Below are 22,882 nucleotides of genomic sequence, written 5' to 3'. Positions count from 1 at the left end.
ATACAGTGCTAAAAGTTCTACATGGGTTTCGCATGACTGTGTAGTTTTCCTACACAGTCACTAGTAACTCCTCAGGTGATGACATCATTTACAGTGCTCTGTGTCTGTGTACGTAAACGGCAGCCTTTGTTTTTGGTTGCAGATTGTTTGCACATGGCACGTTGTGCTATTTTGCCTCCTGGTTAGCCTGATGTTGCTTGTATCTGGCAGAGGTGTTGAGCTGATGAGCTGATGAGCTGCTGGTAGACTGTTTTTAGGCATCAGGGTCTGTTTCCCCCCTCAAGGCATCTGCTGGGAACATGAATTATTTATTTATTTATTCAACTGAATGGAAGCATTATTCTGGCAGCAAGGCAGCACTACTTAGGCAAACCCTGCTATCCCCCATGCTGCGTATGGAAATGACTATCGCTTTTCATCCCTGCGTTCACTCCCAAACCTACCGTTACATGCTCAGCAGTGAGCCTGCTGCCTTGGGACACACATTTCACATCAATGGAGAGAGGGGCAACAGCTTTCACCAGCAGCACCAGCTGTGGCCAGGATGTGAGACCTGCCACTGGTGAAAACAAAGTGGCATTAGCATGATGGCAAAGATGAAAAATGTATCAGGTGATTATTTTGGGTCGTTGTTCAAATATGGTGGGTTGAGTTGTACATTTTTTTCTCATTGTAAAACGTGTGCATGTATCATATGTATTGTTATAGAGCTTCTTTTCATGAAAATTTTAATTGGCAATCTGCCATGGGAATTCTTGGCAGTGCTCATTTTCTGATTGGCTCTATAGGGAAGAGTTAAGTTTCAGTGCAGCTATGCAAATACCTACTGATGAAAGGAAATGCCGACTTATTAAGAACATGATTTCCAGAGTCATAATTTTCAGTTTTCAGTACTTTGAAGTGCAGCCCATCGAAAACAATTCTGAAACAAGATAGTAAGTGTGTACTTGGAAAAACGCATTAGGCATGTGTACAACTAATAGTAATGTGTTAATGTATCTAATGGTGCTGCCAAAGGGACATTAGCATTGACGGGTTTACACTGAGATTTTCATCTAAAATTCTACGCGTCCACAATCATAATGACCAGGAGAATGTCACTTTTACAAAGGGCATAACAAGGGCAAATCATACAGACCTGGATGCATCTCTTTCCATCTTGTGTGTAATAAATACAGCTAAAGTTGTGGTGTATAACAATATGTTATAATGATAGTGACATGAGGGATAATTTCCATGAACAAATTATCTTTCTCACAACAGTAATGTTGCACTTGCAGCTGTTCTCTCCTTCTATTCATTCTGCTTGCGCACAAATTTGACAGCTGCATTTGCACTAGAACGAAATGCATCCTCTTACATGACGAAACGTCACATCTAATAAAAACAGAGCAAAATACTGGCCCTCTCACCGGTAAAAAACAAAGTAAGTAAAAAAATAAATAGATTTTAAAAAACAATGAAAGCAAGGTGTTTTGTGCTTGTTACAAGTTTAAAAGAAAACATCTGGAAATGGAGCAGTTGAGTGTGTTCTGAAATTTTGAGAAGAAATCAGTCAAATATACTTGGTTAGAGTTTAAGTTTATGCATTGGTGACCTATGTTGTAAATGGCCCCAAAACCATTAACTACACCTCAAAATTAAAGTGGTATTGATGCTAATTAGACATAAAATACAGTCCATGTGCATTGGACCATTTTGTTGTTGGCTCTGTGTTAGTTTTGAACTTTAAATATAAAGGAACCATGATGTTAAATCCGATAAATCTGCGGTATTATCATGAATCCCTTTATTTACAAGGTTTTGTGGTTCTATCACAACATTACACTGCTTCAGTCTTCCTTTGTCCCCACCCAACTTTTTGTCTTTCTTTCTTCCCTTTTATGCTTTCTTTCTTTCCTCTCTGCTTACCTTCTTCCTTCCATTTCATTCTTATTCTTTAAACACAACACACAAGCAAACAAACAAACAAACAGTTGTTCTTAATAGTTATGTCTATGTTTTTTTAACCTTTAGCCTTGCAGTCTCTTTCATTTCAAATCTATTGAGCTCCTTTAGATTTCCAAGGATACTCTGTGTCTGTTTATGTGTGCGTCTGAGCATGTCAATGATGTACTTGCAGGTGTCCAGAGAGTCTGCGCCCAGACACCGTCAGGCCCTGCTTACTGCCATGTAAGAGAGACTGCATCGTCACCCCGTACAGCGAGTGGAGCCCTTGCCCATCAACATGTCAAGCAGGTAGCTTTGGCGCTTTGTTGGCTTTATTTTACATAATGAGGCTGTGCAGAGTGTCAAACGGGCCCAACGCAGCAATGTTAAGAGAGTTAGCTCATCAAAGCACCTGTGTGACTGTGTTTTCCATTTAATGAAGCATTCAAAATATGCTCATCATTATTTCAGCACCAGCAGACAGACAATAAAACCATCAGGCACATGGAGGCAGAATACCAAAAAATTCAAATTCTGGGTTGTAGCATCTTTAAGAATGTTATGGAAAGGCTGTTGTTCAAATCAGTTTTAATATCATGGTTTCTATCAGGAGATGGGATAGTGGAGATGGGAAGCCTTTTATTCTTTGTAGACATGTATTGAATAAGACATATAGTGACTCTGCCATAAGTGCACGATGGAAGCGAAGATCCATCCAAACAACTAAGGGCTAAGAGACTCATGATGAGTTGCAAGTAGGTAATTCTGTTGGTTGGTAATCTTAAACCTTTAATGCATGAATTATTTAATCACAAAGTAAGGACTTATTTAGTGTTTGCATTTTTTTCAATCAAAGCTATTTTGAAGGAGCTGCGTGAATGTCCACTGCAGTGGACAAAATGCATCAGTAGAAGAAAGAAATAATATTTATATTTACAATATTTTTATTCTCAGAAAATAGTGAAAAAAACTATATTTTTTCTACAAAAGGTTTGTGAGAAATACTTCAATAATATTTTTCTTTCCATTTTTTTTTTGCTATGCAGCTGAAAATCACACATCTGTCCTCTCTGGTAGACATTATGCACCAAAGTATATTCTCCCTATTGGACCGATACCGGATCTTGTCTTGTTTTGGCGTGATGTCTTGTGTGGGCACAATTTATGAAAGGGTTAAGATTATAGCAAAAACAGCAGCAGGAAAAAATAACCTCTATTAGTTTCTTTTCCAAAGAAACCATACTTCCATCCTGAAACACTGCCTCCAAGGTGCATGTACTTAATGGCATACTGCAGATATATACTATTGGTTTCTACGGATGCACACAACCAAATGCTGTGAAGAGAGACTGAGAGACTTGCGATGCACATGCAAATGTATAGTCAAAAGCAACTATATCAGAGGACTTAGATGACTGTAATAGACAAGTGGCAGGCCCAATGAACTTTAATATGACCACTTTATGTTCAAGATTGGTATCTTCAATATGACACGCATAGTAATTTGCATCTCTTGCCCTTTGCTATCTGCACACTTTGCATTTCTCTATGATTTGGTGAAATGGCAATATGTTCCGTATCATCACCACTGTCTGTAAATGATTGTCCAACAGGAACCACTAGGCTTACGTGAACTGTAATCTGATCTAATAATACTGATATAGATTGCAACTTCCTGTTAGGTCAATTACCTCTACCACCAGTGGAGTTGTACTGGATACCACAGAGGAGATGATGGAGGTGGTATTCAGTATTTCACTTGATTGTATTAGCCTCCCCTTGAAGCGGTCATCACAGTACAGGGCGAGCAAATCAGTGAGAATAGATATATATTACAATTAAAGACCAACTGGACTTCAGTATATTTGTCTACAGTTACAGTTGCCAGTATATTTCGCTCACTTACCAATGCATGTACGTATGTGTTTTCTTGTGTGTTTGCTTAGGTGGTAAAACCAAGAAGAAGCAGTCCAGGAAACGTATTATCATACAGTCACCAGCCAACGGAGGACAAGACTGTCCTGAGGTGCTGACTCAGGAGAGAGAGTGTGAATCTCCATCTGTCTGTCAAGGATATAGGTAACAACGGAAGGACCTAATGTCATGTCGCAATGTCATAGAAGGTGTGAAAATAATCATGGATCTGCCCCTTTGTATGAATCTGAAGCCAATAAAGGGACAGATCCATGATATTTCTTAACGGTGGGGTGAGTGAGAAAAAACGATACCCAGTGAGCCTCATTCCCTGGTCGTCAGTGCTTGACAACTGGGAATGAGACCCAACAGTTACATTTTGCAAGCAAGCCACAAACCCAAAGCATCAGTGTTTGATGAAGGTTCTTTCAAGGTGAACCCTACTGGTGTCATTTTTGAGTCTAAATTAATCAAAGCCTGTGAGTTAGTTCAGGGAGTCGACTTGAGTCCAACGCTGTACTCACATGGCATATTCTGGCACCTTTTTATTTATGGCTGGCTTATCTGAAAACAATGCTGAAATTGGCTGTTACTGGTGCTGTTCAATCATATAACATGTCATAAACCCACCGTGACTTCAGCCTTCACCGGCAGGCATTCACTATGTTTCAGGAAATACAATTTTTCTTACTCCCCGCTTCATGGTGTAACAAAATCAGAGATTAGATGTCAAATTTCAACACTGTATATTTACATTATAAACACTATATATTTACATTATAATCCATTTTGCATAGATTTTGCTGACTGAAATTTCAATTGTTGTCCTCCTAGCAGCTATGATCTAGGAACAGCACAGCACACGATTATCATCATGTTGTTGGCTCAATTAAAGGCTGTTGTAAAAGATGTGGTGAACAGTGAGTCTTCCATAGTTTTACCTAGCAAGGCATTGAACTGTCATTCTTGCTTTCCATCACGTTCAGGGATTTTGAAGTACGGTAACGGTTCACCCCCACCTCTGATTTTCATGCTTCACTTCTAGATGGAAAACCCACAAGTGGCGGCGATGCCAGCTGGTTCCATGGTCAGTTCGTCAAGACAGTCCTGGGGCTCAAGAGATCTGTGGGCCGGGCATGCAGGTTCGGGGTGAGGACAACCACACACACACACACACACACACACACACACACACACACACACACACACACACACACGCTATACCGAAGGAATAGGCTGTTTGACAGAAAAACATAGCCCACACTTAAACAAAATATTTTTGGTGGGACTTATTTTAGTACTGCTTTTTCACTCTGACAGACAGCTGCCAGTCATCTACTTCACATAATACACTGACTATCGATAAGTACATCATACGACCCTGCATCAAAATACCTGAACTATCACTTTAAGACCAGCAGGAAAGTCTTGTTACAAGCAATATACTGTAGTTTTAAGATGACTTGCCTTATGACTTAGCCAGAGTGAGAATTCAGGCAGATAACTGACTTGTTATCAGTGCACACACTCAGACTCCCATTAAAGTCTGAGAGAAAGAGACATTATCTGATTCCAATGATGAGCATCCTGCATCTTGGGAGGCTCTTGTCATTATGGTACCATTACCTGTAACATTATACTCTGAGCTGGAGAGACACAGTTCAATACAAGCCTCTTACTATTCACCCACTTGGTCAATACTTGCAGAAGGCCAAAGCCATCTTACAAGCCGTTTCTCTAGTGTGTGTGAGCGGGCGTGTGTGTGTGTGTGTGTGTGTGTGTGTGTGTGTGTGTGTGTGTGTGTGTGTGTGTGTGTGTTTGAGTTTGTTCATGTGTATGGCAGTGAATATTGTTGGTATAAGAGGGTGCCTGAGGATGACTATTGGTGTTTTTCATTGTTAGCATATTACTGTGAGGAAGATTTACTAAGAAACTGTTTAAGACATCTAACTAGTCAATGGTATTAACCACACTTATAAGACTCGAGTCAGTGTTAATGTCATATTTCACGGTATAGGAAAGGGTAAAATAATTGATTGATCATATTCACATATGAGATGTGTATCAACTTTGACTCAGACTCTATTAAGAATGGTCAACAATTGATTTGCTAAATGTTATTTGTAGCGTGATGTTGATGGAACAAAACTGGGTAGTGGAGCACCCAGGCACAGAGTTGTCTTGAAGTTCATATTCAAACAAGGTAGCGCTCTCAAACATTTGGCATGACAGCGGATACTTCGGTATATTTTGCCAGATGGCAGCAGGGTGAACAGACTGTAGGAGTCATCTTTAAGTATCCTTTGGGCTCTCTGCTGACATCTCAGTTCATCGATGTCACTGATGCTCTGTAGACAATGTTCTGGCCGCTTTGAACCACCCACTGTAGAGCCATCCTGCTCTGGGCCATGCACAAACCATGCCAGTTTGTGATGTTTCCAGTCAGGATGCTTTCTTTTGCTCCTAGGTATAAGTTGACCAAAATCTTGCCACAGAATTTAGCTTTTTTACATGATGACCGAAGTTCTCACTGATGGAAATTCCAAGGGACCTATATCTGTTCACCTGCTCCACCAAAGCTCCACTGATGTACACAGGGCTGTGTGTTTTTGCCTCCTTTATTCTAAATCAACAATCAGCTTCTTGGTCTTGCTGATATTGAGCAGTAGATTGTTCTCTCCTCCTGATATCAACTCTCACTGTTGTTTATAATGCAGCCGATGATGGTGGTGGTGTTTGGAGTGAAGAAATGGATGTGGAGTAGGAGGAGGGGGCTGAGCAGACATCCCTGGGGTGGGTCCGATGTTGAACACTATTGTAGAGAAGCTGTGATTGCCAATCTGAACCTTCTTAAGCTCACCCAGTTTGTGAGGAAGTCCAGTATCCAGTTGAAGAGTGTTGCACTTAAGTCCAGTATGTTAAGTTCTCCAATCAGCTTCATGGCTGAGATTGTGTTGAATGCGCTAAACTCAACAAACAGCATCCTGTTGTGGTTGTTGTAATTCTCCGGTTGTGTAAAGACTGAGTGAAGGGCAGTAGGTATGGCATCCTCTGTTAGTTCTGAAAGCATTCTGGTCAGCGACCAAGCTGGCAGGGATGTTGTCTTCGATGTGCCAGAGAACCAGTTTCTCAAAGCACTTCATCAGGATGGGGGTGAGAGTAACATGGTGGTAGTCATTAAGTACAGGAATGATGGTGGCTGTTTTGTCTCCACTTGAAATTTGACGTACAGATGTCTAACAGGACAGAATGATGAATTAGTGTAATGATGTCCTGCAAAAAATGTTATGGCCATACTTCAACACCATAGTCCTGGAACAGCAACTTGACATGTGGGCGGAGGCATCCCAGATAGTAACGTTTACCAGACATCCTCACTAGTCCCAAGTATCAGAGCATAGAATCACCAGATGTCAGCCAAAAGTGAACCAAATCATTCTGTTTTGTGTAGGCCAGATATGGGCATACAGTAATACTAGTACACTGCTACTCTAGTCTATGTCTTACAACATGGCTTGCAATGTGTAGTGCTGAACTGTACTGCTAACACTCACTTACTAGCTTACACTACACTACATTGAGAGATGAAGTCAACCAACATCATTTACAAGTGAGAAAATAGCAGCAGTTGCTGTTCACATTTGGAAACCACTGAATCTAGGCTGTATTTACCACATACAACTTTTTTTTAATATCATTTATTAGTGTTTGGATAGGACTAAGTGTGCCAGAATAGAGTGTCAGACCCTAAAATCTACCATGGACACATGGATGACTATTCTACTCATGCACATATTGACAATGACCCACCAAATGTCTCCATCCTCATTAAAACTCAATTTGCTTCTTTCCGCTATAGCTGTTTCATGCCGAAAGCAGGATGGTGGGCAGGCAGACATTGAGACTTGTCTTAAGTTTGCCAGCTCCATGCCGCCTATCACACAGCCCTGCCAGCTACCCTGCCAGGAAGACTGTCAACTCAGCACTTGGTCCAAGTTCTCCCCCTGCACAGCTGATTGTGTGGGCGTCAGGACCCGCAAGAGGATGCTAGTGGGTGAGTGACATACTTTGAATTGTACACAATGTCCAGACTGCCTTTGGAGTAAGATGCATTAAAGGGTGTGAAAAACTGATAAGCATTTTAAATAAGTTGACTTAGAGGGGTCAAAACTGTCCTTCAATTGATTGTGAATGCTCGAAGCATCAGATTCACTCCATTCAAACTTATACTATCTCAAGTGGGTTCAGTGCTTATCTCATTGAAATCATTCATAATTTCAGAGATATTTTATTTTTGACGGACATTTTGCCCCATTCAAGTAGATAGATGGATCTTTAAGAAATCCCACATTTGACATTTTATCACAGAATTGTTCTTCAAAAGTAAACTACTCATCCAAATAGAAACTACATTTAGACTTTGAAACATTCCACAAGAGAGCTGATTATTATTCACGATATTATTCATCTTTCAAATCTTGTTAAAACTTTTCAAAATATTCAACTCTCGTTGAAGCTTAGTCATATCTTAGTTATAATGTAAGTCATTAGAAATTACCTCAAGCCCACTAATTGTCAAACTCCTCTCACTCCTTCATACATTTACATAGAAACTCAAAAATACTAGGACATTCTCACATCAGCTTAAGTTTTTTATGACATGCCTACATTGCATAGTCACAATTCAAAAATTGGCTCAAGACCAGCCGTTTGTATAAGTCCCAATACACTGAGAGGAAAAAAAAAAATATTTGGAGGCAGGCAAACACATCCACAATTGCTCCACTAGCCACATTTTTGACAATAAACACACCAACATTTCACAGTGTGTGCCATCACCATGGCAACTGATAACAATTGGGCCAAGAAAGAGACATATTTGCTAAGTTTAAGTGCACACGGACAGAAAAATACACACACACACAGACAAATATTTACATTTTCTCGGTTTTTGATATATGATGAGATTTATTCAACTTTTCAGTCCCATTGTGAGAGTATTTGACTTATTCTCACTGTTACACCTCTTCATACTCCATCAGCTGCCTGTTGAAACAAATACATGCCATCATTGCAGTTTGGCTCACAGGTTATAGTATATTTTTATCCTTCATTCAACTATTGGGATGCTTCATAGTTTGGTGTGAGCTTTTCAATCAACCCTAAAATATCTCACATCTACATACTTTCTGGTAGATATTCAAAGTTATTATAACCAGCAACGCACATTTAGCATCAACTTTTCAATTAACCTTAAAATATTTTACATTTTTCATATATTTTTGCCATTATTCAAAGATTTTACAGAGCCAGCTTTTCCACAGCCAGCATTCACAATCACCGGTTCTTCAGAACTTGATTTCCCTATTTTCATCTAAACAGAAAGCTGCAAATCCAAGCATCTTCGACTGTGCAGCTCTTGAGCAGCCTCAGTGTATCAGCTGAGGGTTCCACGATGCAGCTACATTTTAATCCATTACATTTATTATGTTTGTTGTTTTTTTTTTTTTTTCAGGGAAGAGCAAAAAGCGGGACCAGTGTAAAAACAACCAGTTGTATCCCTTGAGTGAGACACAGTACTGCCCATGTAACAAATACAACGCCCAGCCTCTGGGCAACTGGTCTGACTGTGTTCTCCCTGAGGGTGGCCGCATGGAGGGTCAACTGGGCATGAGGGTCCAAGGTGACATCAAGGAGTGTGGCCAAGGTTATCGTTATCAGGCCATGGTATGCTATGACCAGGACAACCGAATAGTGGAGACCTCTCGCTGTAACAGCCATGGTGAGATTCCCATTTTTAAGTTGCCCACCATCTTTTCTTATGTTTTAGAAACAGCTACAGTAATCAAAAACACTGATTTAAGATCAGGAAGTTTACCTCAAAATGCTGACAGTGAATTAACGTCCAGTGGTAAATTCAAACCAAAAAATTACGGAAATCCAGTTCCTTTGAATAGAATTTTTCCATCATAAATGCTTGAAACGAATATCTGCATGACATGTAGAGGCAAAATGGAAATAGCAGGGATCACTGACCATCTGAATGCCAACACCTGGTAAATGACTTTGTCTAACCTACTTTTCCTGTTTCAAGTGAGATTACGTGTCTTTTGGAAGAACAGATGAGACAATTTTCTTGAAAATTAATACATAAATTAATAAAACAAAACAAAACAAAACCAAAAAAATAAAAATAGTATTCCACATGAACCAATTGTCCTGGAGGCCTTACTATGCAAGGGGCACCATGTGTCCAGCTGTCAATCAAAGACAGCTGCTTGATTCACTCAGAGAAAATTGAGGTTATTTTATCATTGAAATATTGTCAAATTTAAGTAAATTAGCACAATACAATAAGATGGAGATCCAAATTATTTCTAGAAAGTATAAGTGATAGTATATACAAATCTCTTTGATTTATATAGCCCAAAATCACAATCACATTGCCTCAATGGGCTTTACAATCTGTACAGTGAACAACATTGTCTGTCCTTAAAACCTCGATTCAAGTGAGGAAAAATTTGCCATGTTGATGGAGAAAAAAAAGGCTCTTTTAGCTGGGTAAAAAGAAAAAAAAATAGCTAACTGCTCTCTGGCAAACACCCAGTGGATATAAATGGTTACTTAGTGGGTGATAGGGGTCACACAACACATATGCATACATTCCCATGGGGATAAGTCAACCCCCATCCTGGGAAAAATGTGTCCCCCTATATTGCTGTAAACACAACCTCCAGTGTTTGCAGTAGCAATGTAGCTTTCCCTAGCTGGCAGGATGACAGAGTGTTTGTTTAACAGGGTTACAGTACTACATTTGATGACCTCTTCAGTCTGCTCTTTCATGTAGTTGCCCCTCCAAAGCTAATATTAGATTTTTGCTACTGCAGATTTATATTTTCAGATGAGTTCAAAAGACTGGTTCATCAAACCTCATATGTACCCAATGTTCTCAGAGACCCTCTGCTGCTGACAGACACATTGACACCTCCCATACTATGCACTTTGGGAATGTACAAAAACAAGTGTGGAAATACTGGAAATACATAATTGAGAACAACTTTACAGCTAACTATTCATAACTTTTTTGCCAGCAGTCCAAATCTGTCAGGCCACTTTACACTGAGCTTATGTTAAGATTCTCTGAAACATCCCTTCCTTTGGAGAAGAATTCTTGAGTTTCAAATCTCAGAATAAATTTGTTCGGTCTGTTTGCTTATTGCGGTCATTCTATGCCTCTATTTTTTCAATATGGACTGGCCACAACATGCGGACATGCAACTCCACCCATGAAGCAGAGATCTGATTTCGCCTTGATTGGTGATTTGTTTAAATTCATAATTTAATATCTATATTCAATTTATCATCCAGATCATTGGTGTGGATGTTTTATTATTGATCTGATAGGATGCAGCATATCAAAGTTAAACATGTAATGTACAGGAACAAGGTACAATGGGTGTTCCTCAGGGATTGGTTTTAGGCCCCATCTACAACAACACTCTAACAACAATCCCAAATTATAGCTTAAATGTTAAATATGTCCCATTTTTGCACCAATGAAAGAAATAACCAAATAAAGGCATTGATGCATCTTCACAAATACTCCAACACATTTCCAGCTCTGCTAACATCTCATTTACATCTCTGTTTTTTCCTTGTCTGTAGTGGATCATGGCTCTATACTGAAGCGTTTCTGTTGTTTTGTGATTGGTTACAGGGTACATTGAGGAGGCTTGCATCATCCCCTGTCCATCTGACTGCAAACTGAGTGAGTGGTCAAACTGGTCACGCTGCAGTAAGTCCTGTGGCAGCGGGGTCAAAGTGCGCTCCAAGTGGCTCAGAGAAAAGCCATACAATGGGGGAAGACCGTGTCCTAAACTGGACCATGTCAACCAGGTGAGAGAGATCTCACTTAAAGCTTTGTTTCAACAAAAAGATTACAATGTAGTGTTTTTCTGTTTGAGGTTGCTTATTTATCACTTTTGATAATACCATCTAATTAAATCAAATTTGCTGTCTGATTTATGAGTACAGCTTCTGAATGACCCTTTATTTTATCACTCTTTTCTTTTCTTTGATGAATGGATTCCATCCACAGGCTCAGGTAAGTACGCATTTTTATTTACATCTATCTGTGGTAATACTTTTGGAACTTGACCCTCCTTTTCCTGAAATATTTTTTTTACCTTTTTTTTTTTTTTTAAAGTCAAAACTTTTTTTTAATCCAATAAGTAATAGTCTGTTTTAGATTGGATTTCAATCCCAGGAATCATCATTAATCTCAACAAATATTCTTGCTCATAACTATAGATCAGTCCCAGAGCTTAAGGACATCAGCAATATTCAGTTGCTTTTTGGTCGTATTTCCTACTCAAGCTCAGGCAAGTAACAGCTGTGTTCATATGTTTCAGGTGTATGAGGTGGTGCCATGCCTCAGTGACTGTGGCCAGTACATCTGGGTGGCGGAACCCTGGAGTGTGTGGAGGGTCAGCAATGTGGACCTGAGGGATAACTGTGGTGAAGGTGTTCAGACCAGGAAAGTCAGGTAAGATGAGACAAACCATGTATATAGCGCCAGGCTTACCTCAACCTGTATTCTTGTGTTCTCATGGGCTTTTGTAATGTCATCGGTCACACAAGATTTAATTCAGAGTCTGCATTAAGCCATTTAAGTTTCAAACACCTATACGTGAAAAAAAAACACAATTTACATAAATACATACGATCATTGTTAAAAGTTTACATACACCCGTAAAAAACATGTACATCATGGCGGTCTTCAGTTACAATGATTTCTACAGCTCTTATTTTTCGGTGATGGTATGAGTGGAACACAAACTACTTTGTCACAAAAACATGCATGAAATTTGGTTCAGCAATGAATTTATTATATGTTTTCTGACGATGTGACTAAAAATATACATACAGTAATTCTGATAATTGGTTAAATGTCCCTTGGCCATTTTCACCTCAATTAGATAGGCCTGTGGCTGAATTCTTTTGCATCCTGCAAATCAATTATCTCTGAAACATCCCTTCCTTTGGAGAAGAATTCTTATGTATCAAATCTCAGAATATTGTAGACATTCATGGTGGCAATCAGCCTGTGACACTGCTGACATGTTATGGAGGCCCAGGTTGCTTTGTTAGCATCCTTCAGCTCGTCTGTATTGTTTTACTGGTGTCTCTCATCTTGCTCTTGACAGTACAATGTAGATTCTCAGTGGGGTTCAGGTCAGGCGTGTTGGCTGGCCAATCAAGCATAGTAATATGCCATTATGAATCTATGGGGTATTGTCAAGAGCAAGGTGAGAGACACCAGACCCAACAATACAGACAAGGTGAAGCAAATCAAAATCAAAGCAACCTGGGCTCCCATAATATGGCATTTTTTTGTCCACTATTGCACTGATATTTTTGTAAAACGTTTGCAACGATGCACATGAGAAATGGTGAATATACTGTATGGGTAAATTAATACATACATAGCTTTAATTATGTCAGTCTTTACAGTAATGAATAACAAAAAAGGTTTTAATTAAACATTGCAAAGTAGGGAAAATACTGCCCCCCATTTGTTTGAAGCAGGTGGCTCTGAATTACAAATAGGTCCTTCAATGGTGCTTATTAAGTAAGTAACAGAGATGGAGTATTTGGGGAAATTTTCATATAGTTAATTGAATTTGAATGTCCTGTTAAAATCATTTGTAAATGATTTGGGCTGTTTCAAGATGATAAATTAGTTGAAATTTGACTGTCTTGCAGTTTCTAAATTCAGTGGTATTCTCACATATGTCCTAGTGTTCCACTAGCTGGTCCCAGGCCAGTCAGTCTGTAATTAAATCTATTGAATGTCTAACAGTCAGGCTCTGAAACTTCCTCTCCAAACGCATCAAGATGACCCTTAGTTAAACAAGCCTTCTAGGGTTGGGTATTACAAATTACCATCCTTTACTTAAACTGTGATACTTCCATTGGACAACTTGTTTTCAGTTTGTCTATGTATATGGTATCTGTCCCCTCATATATATAACTAAAAAAAGAGTTAACAAGAACTGAATGACAGAACCCTAAATTAGGACTTTGATTTACGTCCTGTTTGCTCACTCGCTGCATTCTTCATCCATAAATAGAGAGTATTGGTCAATAATGGTCAATAATCGCAACCCCTGTTTCTCCAGATGTATGCTGAACACTATAGATGGGCCCTCTGAGCAGGTGGAGGACTACCTGTGTGATCCAGAAGATATGCCTCTGGGGGCCCGCAACAGCCAGCTGCCCTGTCCTGAGGACTGTGTGTTATCAGACTGGGGAGCCTGGAGCCCATGTCCACTGGTAAGCATGATGCATCATCTTATATTACAATGCTACTCCTCCATACAGTGCTTTATATTTGCAAAAGACGTCATCAGACTGTGAGTATTTTTCATGCAATTTTGCCTCTCATGGCTAGATGACAGGAAACAAGAACAGTGAGATGGCAGTCGAAATGCAACAAAAGTACCTAGCCAGAAATCAAACCAGGGACAATATCATCATAGTATATGAAGAGCATCTTCACCAGTAGGTCACCATGAAGCAGCTTTCACTGTCATGTGTGACTGAACTCAATTTCTACACCTGTTTACTTGTGGGAAGTATTATGAAACTGATGCAAGCCATCGGTTGCTTTTGTTTGGTGATCAAACAGGCAGAAATTAATTCAAGATTTAATTAAAATCCTGCAGGCAGACTTACTAAATTTGCGGTAATTTTATGGTCCTCAACAATTGACCTCTTCCTTAATTTCTATGCACACTGTGGTCTTTCATCATTACCCACCACTGAATTACACTCTTTTCCAAAGCATAATTCATACATACATTCATAAAGGGCAGTTTGGGGTTCAGTTTCTTGCCCAAGGACACTTCAACATGCAGACCAGGGGAATCAAACCAGCAACCTTAACAAGACACTGGCGCAACCTCGGAGCCACAGTTGGCATGCTTGTCTTAGATGTTCCCCAGCCACCACACACCTGAGTCAAACGAATGGGTCATTTATCAAGCTTCAGCAGAGCTTGCTGACGAGCTGATCATTTGAATCAGCTGTGTTGGACCAGGAAAACATCTACAACATGCAGGGCAGGGGGCGCTGACAACCATGTTTAAAAAACACTAATCTATGGTAAATCTTTATGACCGTGAAATATTATGACCGTTTTTTTAAATAAGACATTAACACAGGCTGTTTGCTTGTCATTTGTGCTGATGCTATAACAGTATGGATGAATAAGTCACGGTTCCTTTTTCTGCTCTTCAGCCCTGCAATGGGAACACCACACGGGAGAGAAGTTCGTACCCAATTCGCCAGCCTGGAGAGGAGAAGAAATGTCCTCCGACTAAAGAGACAGAGCCATGCAAACTCAACAGCAATTGCTTCCATTACTCCTACAACATCACCGGTGAGACTGAGAGCAAGTGTTTACTACATGCAATTATCAGAGGCAGTAGAAGTAACAGGAGACCAATAAATAATTCATTAATGTTGTTCGTGCGTGAGGTTGAGTGACTCTGTATGTTGTTCTTGCTGATGAAATCTCCCTGCAGATTGGAGCACCTGTCAACTCAGTGACAGAGCAGTATGTGGAAATGGCATCAAAACACGCATGCTGGACTGTGTGCGGAGCGATGGCAAATCTGTTGACCTCAAGTTCTGCAAAGAGGTGGGTAGTGTAGCATTTCCTGTTAAAGCCATCCTAGACTTTTCTTGAGAAATACTGAGTAAATAGCACCCTCTTTTCTCTTGCAGCTGGGCTTAGAGAGGAAGTGGCAGATGAATGCTTCCTGTGTGGTGGAATGTCCCGTCAACTGCCAACTGTCTGATTGGTCACCATGGTCTGAGTGCACCCATACCTGTGGGCTGGCAGGTACAGTAACGTGCTTATAGTTCTAGCCATGTGTTTCCATGCCACAGTAACCAACTTTTGATGTTGTTGATATTGAAGTGTCTCAACAAAACAACTCCTGAAAATGAGGGTTTCAGTTTGTGTCCAACTCTGACACAATGTCATGCCGGTTAAAATACAATACATGCCATTATTAGGCTGTGAAAAGAAGGGATATTTTCTAGGGGAATCGAAAACTGCCCATGTCCCCATGCAACCCTACACCACAAGGATGTGAAAGTAAAGTGACTTTTAACGCAGTCTTAGATTCATAGCTCACAGTGAGAAAAACACAGTGCTTTCTTGCTGTGTTGTGTACAGAGGCTTGCTGAAATGTTTGTGGTGTAATCTGGTGGTGGGGAACAGGGTTGGGGGTTGTCAATATGGATGCTTGGGAGTTGCCCATTGAGCTATTGACACCCAAAGAGCAACTTATCCTACTCTCTCCAGCCTGGATGTGGAACTGGCTCACAAGGCTGTGGAGAGAGTTCAGTTGGATGGAGAGGGAAAGTGGCAGTTCTTTGATGTGATCCAGAGGAATGGAGTGTCTAATGGATGAGAGCAGCTGGGACAAAACTGTCTTTACATGGCAATTTGAACTCTTGGGGTTATGACTTTTGGTCACAAAAACACATCAGCAACTCACAGATGCTGATGGAAATTACCTTGGGAGAACTGAGACACAGCCATTTTTTGTGTACCCTGATGATATCATTATCTACTCTCCAGAATGGGAACAGCACTTCAGGGAGCTTCAGGTGGTCTTTCATAAACTCAGAGAAGCCAGGTTAATCATCAACATGAAGAAGTGTAACCTCTTCTAAACCTCCCTCTATGGGTCACAAGGTGTCTGCGAAAGGTATAAAGGTGGATCCAAACAAGACCAAGGCAATTTCCTAGTACCCACTAACCTTTTGTTATATTTGCTAAAATTGTCATTATGATCTGACAGTAGAATAAGATACAGGTTAGCTGTGTAAAAATCCACTGTCTGTGGCTCCACCTAGTGGCTGTAATTTGATTTGCAAGAGTCCACTGCTCCTGGGTCAACACAACCAATCAGAGCCAAGGGGAGTGTCTGAGAAGTGTCAATCATTCTTGTACATAAACTGCTGTAGCCCCCTCCCTCGCAATACTGGGCAGTGCCCCTCCCCCCGGGCAGTGCCTGCTCTCGCCTGGTCCCAGCTGAAACTCAAACTGTAAACAATGGCGGAAGAACGCATTGTAAAAAGAAAGAATTGGACTGAGCCTGAGCAAAAATTAGGATAAATATTGGAGCGTCATTTTAGAGGTGCCAGTGTGGTGGGATTTGTAAGGACCACTGCTTGAAATATGTTTCATTCTCTGTTTTAACCACAAGGCTATGGTGTCGGTGGTTACAGTAATACTTGCAATTGCACATCGTCGTACGATGTTGCAGTCGAGCTATATAGCTTGCTCCTAAACCTAGCATGTTAGCTTGTATGCTAACTCCCGTGTTTAGTAGGGGTGTGGAAATCAATCATTTTAACAATGCATTGCGATGCGGACATGGACGATTATGCATCGATGCCGTGACACACCATAATCGATTATAGCCTGCTAACATAACTTGTTGATTTTCGGGCTGCGCCACTACAAGTTTCAACTCTCTCTCTGTTCTACTCTTACCGCCGGTTCACAGTAACTACAGTGAATGCGTCTCATCTGACTGACGTCACCTCATTCTTTGTGTGTCATGGCTGAGGAAAAAGTCATAACTAGTTCACGTAGCATTTTAAAAGCGGCCGGCTGGACACATTTCAGCAGACCCCATCCACGTGATGATGATTACCTGAATGATTACCTGGTAACTCCGTCTGCCATGATGTGAGGAATATTGTCTCTTACACAGGTTACTACAGTGACTTGGTATGAGACACTCGTCATTGTAACTTAGTTGTATTGGTCAGAAATAGAACAATCAGGGCTAATGTCGCTGTTGTTATTTTGAATGTGACATCTTGATTATGTGGAGTCCTCTGTTACCATTGTTACAAACGTTCTCTTGCACAGCAGGCTCCTCTGTGGGGAGGGCCATTGCAGGCAGAGCTGCAGCGCAGCAAAGAGGAAGAAGGAGGGACCTGGGAGCTGTGCTCATTCAGATATTCTGGATAAGTCTGCTTTTTTTTGTCAAAACTCCACACTGCAGCTTTAAGGCTGTCCAGTGGGTCTTTATCATGTCTGGCTGGAACAATCAGTTTGTCCCAAACTGCTATCCTGCCAACCTCCTGGTGCCAAAAAATTCTGCAATGTCATGTCTAGATCACCTGTTCTCCTTATGCGGATCATCTGTTCTCCTTCGTGTACACTCTCCATGAAACGTAGCACATCAGTCGGCAGTCTAATCCCAAGAGTCTGGCTTGTCTGCACTGCAGGAATGGAGGTAACGCCTGAGCATCTGGCAAAGAACACAGGGCTGATTGCCTGATTGAAGAGGCCTTACTCTATGTAGAACTGGGGACCCCTGAGGGAGGACTGCTGACTGTTCTGGTGTGCAAAATGCACAAACAGCTACAGACTGAGAAAGTGACTTGCGTCTTGTTGCACCTGAGTAGTGAAGGTGACGCCAGACACACAGAGAGTGAGTGGTGTGGTCAAGACTCCTCACTCTTTTTTGAACTGGGGATTGGGGAATACACAGGTTGCGTCCGAAATTCCATGCTATACACTTCATACTCAATATGTGTACTATCATTCAACACACTTTTGAGTGAATAACAGTAGTATGCATCTTTTCAGATGCACTGTTTAGAGCAGAAATGATGCACTTCCTGAGAGCCTCTTGCCGGTTGAGACGCGTATGTAAGTAACCCATGCTAACCTCACCTCTACCGGCAATCTGCAATAATACTCTTTTAATACATCTAATAATAATAATCTAATAATAAATCTTTGTTAGGCAGCCAATAAGAAGCCACACAACAATTACAGTGAACCACAGGCGAACTCGGTAAGTGATGTTGTTGTACTGGACTGCATTATATTAACATTATATTATTATAGAGGTGCCGGCAGAGGTGAGGTTGGCATGGGTTACCACGGTGATGCTGTCCACCATTGTCTGTTGTTGTTGTCGTCACCGCTGCATTGCATTGTGGGATATTTATGCTGGCATAGTGTCCAGTGCTTGCATACTTTAACATTTACCGGAAATAGTATGCACCTCACGCACTATTGGGTTCATACTAAGGTTTCCAACACACTAAAAAAATCTTGCATACTGTTTTAGCATACTCAATAGCATGTTAGTATGGAATCTCGGCTGCAGCCACAGAGAGCTACTGACTGAGAAAATGACTTGTGGTGTTGTGGAGAATAAAATATTGTTTGAGGGTTTTTTGCACTGTATTTTCTCTTGCACTGCCCTTCTAATACACTATGGAGATCATTGAATTGCGCTGTATTTGTGTGCTTTCTTGATGTGTTGTGTACTGAGGCTTGCTGATTTTTTGGGGGCGTACTCTGGTGGTAGGAAAGCAGGGTTGGTATGAGTATCAGTCCCTTGTAAGGTTGCTGGTTTAACTACTGACTTGATTCTGTCAGACTAAGACTCGAACTACAGCATTAAAGCCAGTGACTGCTACAGGCTTTTATATCTTAATACCCTCTCAAATGTGGTTGATCCATCACTGCTGTAGGCTGGCAGCACTCTTCCATCAGCTGTGTGCTAAAGAAAGTCAGTCTCTCCAAAGGTAATGGTGGAAGCTACAAATGCTTTATGATGTGAGAAACAATGGTACCATAACCCTAAACCAACTGAGAGAGGGATAATAATCTCCATGCATGTAATTCCATAAGATCAGGTTATTGATTGTCGGTCCTTAAAGTGTGTGCTCTGGGGCTCAGGGAGCACTCTCCTCTTCAGGAGTCCTTGAAAAGAGCAGCAGCCAGAGGCAACAAGAGCAAATAGTATGCAACAAATACAGGCTTTAGTCATGGTAGTAACCTTAATCTGTCCCCAGGCAACAAGGATTTATTTCTTTGTGTGGACAAACAGCAGGTAGGCCACAGGAAGAGACGCCTCCTCGCTTTCCTTTATGTGTTTGTCTTTATCTCCAGGCTGGCTGCGAGGACGTACTTTCCTGGAGAAGCTAATTTCTGATCTGGAGCCAGGAATAGCAATGAGCTGGATTTTTTATTTCAAGCAAATGGACATACCTGGAAGCAGCAAGGTGCTGTTATCAATGAGGTGGTGTGAAAACACATCATCTTTCCTGGATGTGTCCATCCTCTGTGTGTGCTGATAAAAATGGTATTGTGTGTTCTTTTTCCAAACACTGATAGTGACAGCTGGCACTGGCCTTCTTTTTCCCAGCGGCCATCACTGCCACCCACCGCTCGACCCCAACCAATGCCATGTCCCCTGCAAGGAGAGCACCGTTAGCATGGGAGTTGTAATGGATGGTGATTACTGATTTCTGTGGTGCACGGTGCAAGCATGTTCTGCAAAGCACCCAGTCACGATGCTGAAGGTGGTTAACTTTGATTAGAGGGTTCCTTTGAGGTTTGCACAGGAGAGTAAATGGCCAGACTGTTTTATTTTTAAATGTTTTTAAATCAAGGGTGAGAAAAGTATTCATCAGGCATTTCATTTTGATTTTGATGACCAAACCCCCCTTTATTAATTTGTTCACTCAGCCAAGCTGTGATTTTATGCTCCAATAAAAAAAATGATTGTAGGCAAACATTGGATCCAATCATAGGCGATTGTAGGCTGTTATTAGTTGTGCTCAAGCACATCTTGATTTCATCTCAGCACCTACAATTTTAGAATAATTAGCCTATTATCAGTTTTCGTTATTATATTTCCTGCCCCCTGAAAGAAACTGGATACATGTATATCAATATACGTATGTTATATACCTCATCAATGTGCCCTCATTTAAACTCAGTGTGTGTCCAGTTTGTTGTAATCTATTGTGGCACTGTCTCTCCTCCTCTGTACGTTACTGTGGATATACAGCTGAGACCCAGGGAGAGACAGGTGAAGTTAAGATGACTCAAGTTAATGAAAACTCAGTATGTTACTTGTTATCTTGTTATTTCTGCCTTTGTTTTGTTATGTATGAGGCAACATGAATTTGAAAGCAGAAAAGTAAAAGTAAAAACGGCTGAGAATATTTAAAATTTCACACATGGCTCCAAATAGATTTATATTTATATTTATATAGATTGAAAATAGTTTCCCCTGTAAAACAGCCAGGTTCAGGTGAAAAAAAGGTTTTGATGTTGACTAACTATGTTTATTTGTGTCGTAAATGCTCTGTTTGCTGTATTTATTATCAGATTTTATGTCACCTTCTAGCTGCATGCAGTAGGTTTGTGTGTGATTGTCAGTGCAAAAAGGGAAAGATGAGGATGGAGAGTAAGAACAGTGAGAGAGCATGAGCAGAAAGAACCAGATGAGAAAGTGGACAGATAGGGAATATTGTTCTGGAGGCAAAACAGTAACTTTTCAAATTGTAATTCTATGCAAGCTGAGCAACCCTATGAGTTTGATCCTATAACTGCCTCTTGATCCAATGGAAATTTGTAATTTGTGTATCATTAGTCATGATAAAAGCCTCTGTAAGCGTATGGTTTTGGTTTAACAGCATACTAAGAATAAGATTAAAAGAATTCATGTTCCCCCAGGGGAGTTTTAATTTCTCCCTGCACTCTAAAATACATGCATCTATTACAGTATATGTTAGCAGGTTATTTAACATGACTGTCATGTTTCGATTGGCGAGGAATTTGTCATACTTGACACTAATCTGCCATTAGTGTCGTGGGAGGATTACTGTGTATTTTCAACCCTCTCATCAATGGGTAGCTATAGTGAACGGTGAATCACCACAACCGAGTGGAAGATGTATGAAAGTGCATATTTCTGGCATGGAAAACAGGTTGTAGGTGTCTTGGTTTGAGGCTGGAAATGTTGTTTTAATTCTTCCATTCGCGTTGTCCCTTAGCGGCGCGAGGACAGTAAAAGTCCATGCATCTACCATTGCCACTGCAGTATTTGTATGTTTACAACATTCAGACTGACTGCTTTACATGCCCAAATTATTTACAATGTTTGACCCCTTATTCAAAAGGCTTCCTCAGTTCTAACAAACTGGAGGGGAGTTTGCAGGCTTTTAAACCCTGTGTGGGAGTATCCTTACAGAGTTGTTAAGGACACGTGTGAGCTCTGAGTTTCAGAGTCCTTAAGGCCACTTTTGGGTCCTTTACCCAACCGGCCTTCATGTGGGTTGCTAGTACTAGGTGAGCCCAGGTGTGAATGGTTGTTAAGCTGTCTGGGGAAGGAACTAAGTACTGCATTGTAGGTGGGTGATAAATAATGTCTTAAACCACCTCCTCTGTTCAAAGATGGTTGTTCCAGTTTGACAAAGATGGATTATTTTACTCCTCTTTCAAACCATCTGTCAGATGTTCATATTGTTGTGCTCAAAAGAATGATTTTTTCTACTTCAAATGTAAGTGGACAGCAGAGAGTCTTGACCTGAGGAGTTGACCCTCCTGTGTTGTGCCATTCGTTTATGGAGAGGTTGTTTTGTCTCCCCAATGTACAGATCTGTGCAGTCCTGGCTGCAGTGAACAGCATAAACTACATTACTCTGTTTATGCCTGGGTGTTTTATGGATGGACAAGGTTCTTCCTCAACGTGTTGGTAGGTTTATAGTGAACTGAGATATGATGTTCATTGAAGATCCTCCTGAGTTTCTCAGATATTCCCACAACATACGGAATGACGATGTTGTTACGTTTTTCTTGTCTCTTCCTCTCTGTCTGCTCTGGATCTTTGATAGAGGTGAAACATTTCTCCCCCCACTTTCACAGTTTCATCAGTAATTTTAGCATCTGCTTTCATAGCACAAAATGGCAGGGACTTCCTGTTGATGAGCTTTCTCTATTTTAGTACTACATGAAAAGGCAGTATAGTAACAGATTCCTTCTTTATGCACAGCCAGGTTTAGACAGTCTGATCAGAGTTCAGAGAGCAAGCATGATGGCTCGCACACTGTATATGGTTTTTGTGTCTGTAGACACACGCTGATAAAATTCTCTTGTTGATTCAACAGTCCTGCAGCCACCAGATGAGTGTGG

The 22,882-nt window shown here is 40.7% G+C and overlaps 1 protein-coding gene across 1 annotated transcript in view; it reads left to right on the top strand.

The window, feature by feature from the left end:
- The window catches only part of LOC119014932 (thrombospondin type-1 domain-containing protein 7A-like), a 133,610-nt gene that overhangs the window by 87,711 nt on the left and 23,017 nt on the right, over nucleotides 1-22,882 (top strand). The window contains exons 9-20 of the mRNA XM_037090385.1: nucleotides 2,123-2,238; nucleotides 3,876-4,008; nucleotides 4,889-4,992; nucleotides 7,703-7,897; nucleotides 9,359-9,625; nucleotides 11,561-11,739; nucleotides 11,942-11,947; nucleotides 12,255-12,388; nucleotides 14,025-14,178; nucleotides 15,145-15,286; nucleotides 15,432-15,547; nucleotides 15,634-15,751. Coding sequence (XP_036946280.1) covers nucleotides 2,123-2,238; nucleotides 3,876-4,008; nucleotides 4,889-4,992; nucleotides 7,703-7,897; nucleotides 9,359-9,625; nucleotides 11,561-11,739; nucleotides 11,942-11,947; nucleotides 12,255-12,388; nucleotides 14,025-14,178; nucleotides 15,145-15,286; nucleotides 15,432-15,547; nucleotides 15,634-15,751 — 1,664 coding nt within the window. The remainder of the gene's footprint in view (nucleotides 1-2,122; nucleotides 2,239-3,875; nucleotides 4,009-4,888; nucleotides 4,993-7,702; nucleotides 7,898-9,358; nucleotides 9,626-11,560; nucleotides 11,740-11,941; nucleotides 11,948-12,254; nucleotides 12,389-14,024; nucleotides 14,179-15,144; nucleotides 15,287-15,431; nucleotides 15,548-15,633; nucleotides 15,752-22,882) is intronic.

This window comes from Acanthopagrus latus, chromosome 3 (genome assembly GCF_904848185.1).
Source record: "Acanthopagrus latus isolate v.2019 chromosome 3, fAcaLat1.1, whole genome shotgun sequence".
Classification (NCBI taxonomy): Eukaryota; Metazoa; Chordata; class Actinopteri; order Spariformes; family Sparidae; genus Acanthopagrus; species Acanthopagrus latus.
This window is presented reverse-complemented; position numbering and strand designations above follow the sequence as displayed.